At 35.8% G+C, this 4,612-nt stretch overlaps 2 protein-coding genes across 2 annotated transcripts in view; both read right to left on the bottom strand.

The window, feature by feature from the left end:
* Positions 1–1,552, bottom strand: part of LOC107725119 (polyadenylate-binding protein-interacting protein 1-like) — a 10,694-nt gene extending 9,142 nt beyond the window's left edge. The window contains exons 1-2 of the mRNA XM_016534275.1: positions 1,475–1,552; positions 837–1,075 (exon numbers count right to left, since the gene is read on the bottom strand). Of these exons, the coding sequence (XP_016389761.1) occupies positions 837–1,075; positions 1,475–1,485 (250 nt within the window). The 5' untranslated portion in view covers positions 1,486–1,552. The remainder of the gene's footprint in view (positions 1–836; positions 1,076–1,474) is intronic.
* Positions 1,553–3,356: 1,804 nt separating this feature from the next.
* LOC107725074 (MYB binding protein (P160) 1a) overlaps positions 3,357–4,612 on the bottom strand; it is an 18,318-nt gene continuing 17,062 nt past the window's right edge. Inside the window, exons 29-31 of the mRNA XM_016534215.1 lie at positions 4,556–4,609; positions 4,323–4,447; positions 3,357–3,837 (exon numbers count right to left, since the gene is read on the bottom strand). Of these exons, the coding sequence (XP_016389701.1) occupies positions 3,510–3,837; positions 4,323–4,447; positions 4,556–4,609 (507 nt within the window). The 3' untranslated portion in view covers positions 3,357–3,509. The remainder of the gene's footprint in view (positions 3,838–4,322; positions 4,448–4,555; positions 4,610–4,612) is intronic.

The raw sequence follows: 4,612 nt of genomic DNA, 5'->3' as shown, positions 1-4,612 counted from the left end.
CATGCATGCATTTATCCATCTATCTACTCATGCATGCATTTATCCATCTATCTACTCATGCATCAATCCATCTATCTATAAAATACACCTAAAATAGCCAGGTGTGGTGGAAACTATGGTTAAAATGGTCGATGTGCTTTGTACTTGATCCATCTATCTGTCTATCTATCTATCTATCTATAATAGCCAGATGTGGTGGAAACTGGCTTACTGGCTGTCTGTTTGTCTCTAGCTGCCTATATATCTATATTCAACTTTACTGAAATGTTAAAAATAAGTTTCACATCGTCAAAGCATTTGTAACGTCATATATTTGCACATAAACATGGACCCCATGTATGTTTTCAGGTATTTCTACTGCCATTGTTAGAAAAAGCAGCTTTTTACCTTACCCAAGCATTAGCATCTTTCTCTAAATCAAATACACATATACAAACATATTTACACACACATAAACATAAATGCGTGTATGTATATCGTGATAACTTACATCTAAACATTGACTAGCATGAACTGTCATCTTTCTCTAAATCAAATGCACATATACAAACATATTTACACACACAAAAACATAAATGCGTGTATGTATATCGTGATAACTTACATCTAAACATTGCCTAGCATTAACTGTCATCGACTTAAGTCACTCCTCCACAGGCTAATTAACCCAAATGTTCCGCTTTTTATAACCGAGGGTGTCACAAATACAGAACTAGACAAAAAAGGACTAGGCATTGTGTGTATATCCCCCTCAAAAGACTCTGGCACCATTAGCTACTTCGCAGAGACAGTTATTAGCGGATTAGCATGTCAGCTAGCAGTGAACTTTACTTCACCTGCGCTGCTGTCAGACACCGGAGGAGACGTGCGCGGCTGTCTGAGCGGCTCACCCGGGCTAAACACTGAACTTCTGATGTCTCCAGCCTCGGATGAGGAGGAGGAGGATGGTGTGCTGCTGCTGCTGCTGCTGTTGTTGTTGTTGTACATGATCTTCGTCTCGCTGATCTCCCCCGTCCGATCACAACTGTCTGTCGTCAGACGCGAATAAACACACGGATCAGATCTCAGCGGGCCGCTGTACACTACACATACACACAGAGAGAGAGAGACAGCTTCACTCTACAGTCTGCTTCTCACTTTCAACTTTACTATTTCTGTTCCTGGCATCTGTCCCTCTGTTAAAGCACTAATCACTTCCTCAGTCATTCTCCAGAAATACCAGCTGATCAGAGGAGCACTGCCATCTATTGGAAATAATTGTCAACCTAGTGGAGAAATGTTGCAGTAAATCATGGCTTCGCAAACAGATGTGGGATATTTTAAGCTTTACTTTGACAGGAATTTGACATGAAAACTATAGTTTCCGCTGAAAATACCACAGATACTACAATGATTATGTATTTTACATAAATAGAGTAAAAAAGTTTAAAAAAAAAAAATTTCAAATGATCAATGCAAAAAAAAGTTGATTAACCTTGATTTCATATGAGGCTTATCATTATTACAGCACGTTGTGAAATTGTTTAGATATAAACACAATTTAAAACTTTGATTTTTTGTTTAGAAATAAACATAAAAATTAAACAGGTTTATAAAATTTTACATAAACAAAACTGTGGTACAACAAACCTGCCTGTAACTTTCTAGTGATCCTGAAGACCTTGATTAGCTTTTGCTCAGGTGTGTTTGATTAGGGCTGAGGGCCAGAGTTGAGAACCCCTGACTTGGACTAAACTGTCTCTCATCTAGTTGGCACTAAATGTTGTTTTGTAGCAGTTATTTTACTCTAAGTCATATAATATTGTAATATTTATTAATATTAATTAAATGTATATATTTTTTTCCATTTTCAGTTTTAGTTTCTTTAATTGACATTTGATTTGCTTTTGAAATTGTTAGTTATTAATAGTTCTATTTAACTTTATTTTTACATCAGTGTTTAATGTTTTAATTTATGTATTTTTTACATTTCAGTTTACAATTATCAAAAAATAAATAAACATAAAATATTACAAAAAAAGTTTTAGCTAGCAAGTTTATTTATTTACTGATCAATATGTATTTCCCATAAATTTAAAATTGAGCAAAGCTGGCAAATTGATTCAACACTACAACGCATGTTAAAACTAATAAAATGCAACAAAATTATTCCCATCATGCTGTAGAGAGCGCCCAAATAATGTGATATCTTGGGTGTCACAATTTTAATGAATGCGTTTCATTCATGTGCTAACGGGATCACACAAAATGTTGGATACAGCTGACATTGGTTAGGATGATTTGTGATTAAAAATTGTTCATTTTTGTTAATTCAACAGTAAGACTCTTTCTTGTTTTTGTTTCATGCTCTCTGTGCCTTGCCCTGGACTTTTATGTCACTTCCTGTCTTCCGTGGTGTTTGTAGTCAGTTTGTAGTCTGTTTGTTCATTGGTTCCCCTTGATTAGTCTCCCCAGGTGTGTCTTATCTTGTTAAGCTTGTTAGCCCTAGTTTTTCTTGAGTGCCTCGTGAGTTGTTGAATGTGATGGTTGTGTTTGCCAGTCATTCTGTTCTTTGTTCCCGTTAGTTTTTACCTTATTGTTTGTTCTAGTTTTTCCATGAAATACCAGCACATAGATCCTTGCCTCTGCCTGTTTTCCGCAGCTTCTCCACAACGTTAGTTTTTCACTGGCATGTCTCTTTGACTAGTGCAAAGACTCTTTGAGCCTATATTTAGTATAAGTAAAATACTTAAGTACTGTTAAAATCAGATACTCTTAAGACTTTTACTCAAGTTGTTTTGGAATTGGTGACTTGTAACGTGTAGTGGAGTAATTTTCACTGTAAGGTATCTGTACTTTTACTCAAGTATGGTTTTTAGGTGCTCTTTACACCTCTGATGACGATGCTGTTAAGGTTGAGAAGGACAAAACCATTTCGAGAGAGTAAAATACAAATATTTGATACTTAAAACTACTTTTTTTGTTTCATGTGGGATGCCACATTGTTTCCATCTGTCGATTCACACATTCATGCCAGTTTAGAGACTCAACCCATCTTTAATTTAGGTTCAAGAATCAATGTTTTTGGTCCTGCTGGTCTTATTTTACTCTGATCTCCTGGAAACATTGATTTGTTTCAGTGTGATCCACTCACTGATCTATAATAGAGATTATATAGTACGTACAGTCAGATCAGTGGATCCACCGAGAATTGACATAGCGCTTCTCAGCACTCGTTCTCGTTTAGTCACTGCAGTAATTCCCATTTGTGTTATTTGTATATTTTAACCGTATGATTGGAATACTCATCAAGTAATTTTCAATGACTGCCGCACACCTTACTTAACTTTGCACAGTAAAAACACTGAAACCACAGAAAGAATAAAACACCTTTTAGTATTTCATCTATTGCTTTTACAAAAATTGTATCATGCAAGTAATCACAAACAGGCAAATAATACAGATCTCGGAAACAATAATGGAGTTTCTCTCTTCACATTGAGTTGCATCAGTTACATCATATTGTGCAATTATTTCCCATCAGCCTCCTGCTGTCCTCCTTTCTTTTTCTTCTTCTTGTTTTGTTGCTGCTGTGTTTTGGCTTTCTTCGTGGCCGGCTGATTTTGTGTCTCTTCTCCTTCTCCTCCCTGCTGTTTCCTCTTCTTGTTCTTCTTCTTCTTCTCTCCTGATGCTCCTTCAGGGGTTTCTGGTGTCTCTTTTCCCTCCAGGACGGTGGGCTTCTTACGGTTCTTGCGTTTCTTCGTCTCAGGAAGGAACCCTTTCTTCTTCTTCTTCTTTGTGGTCTCTTCTGTCTGCTCTGCCTCTACAACTTTCTTCACCTTTTCCATCTTTGGCTTTCTAAAATAAAGCAAAGGAAGTGAGACATTAAAGACAGGTTCATCATCAGTTAAATCTGCTGGAAATTGTTTAATACTTGAAAAGAAAAATATTTTACTATGTAATAAAAACTACTTTTGTTATGTAATACTTTAAACATGAAAGATACTTCACGTATTTCACTTTTGTCTATTTTTATTTGGAACATCATGGACACGAACCAAAAGATGATTATTCATTAGCAAACAAATGTAAAATGATGCTGAAAATATAGCTTTGATCACAGGAATAAACTACATTTAAAAATATATTAAAATAGAAAACAGTTATTTGTTAAAATTGCACTAATATTTCACCCTGTTTTTTTTTTTTTACTGTATTTTATATCAAATAAATGCAGCCTTGGTAAGCATGAGAGACTTTTCCCCAAATTTCTGAATGGTAGTGAAGCATACACATACACATTTAAAATGATAATCAAAACAGATTTGAATAACGTGACTCACAGAATGTAAAATAACTTCATCACGCTCCAGTACGTGTCCTCTAGCTGTCCTGGTTTCTGCAGGCTTCCTTCAGCGTTTATGGACTTGAGAACTTTCTGAAGGAGCTCCAGATTAACCGGCATCTTCTGCTCAGAAAGAAACAACGTGGGTTAAAAAAACAAACAAAAAAAAAAACACACACTTGAGAATACCTTGTAAAAGCAGAAGGTTTAGTAAAAACATCGATTCATTACCTGATTGTGAACGGATCTGACAAGATGCTGACAGAGCTCTAGCGCCTTGACTATCTT

The sequence above is a fragment of the Sinocyclocheilus rhinocerous genome, unplaced genomic scaffold, assembly GCF_001515625.1.
Source record: "Sinocyclocheilus rhinocerous isolate Xijiao unplaced genomic scaffold, SAMN03320098_v1.1 scaffold1295, whole genome shotgun sequence".
Taxonomy (NCBI): Eukaryota; Metazoa; Chordata; class Actinopteri; order Cypriniformes; family Cyprinidae; genus Sinocyclocheilus; species Sinocyclocheilus rhinocerous.
The sequence above is the reverse complement of the archived record's forward strand: the minus strand, read 5'-3'. Positions and strand labels throughout refer to the sequence as shown.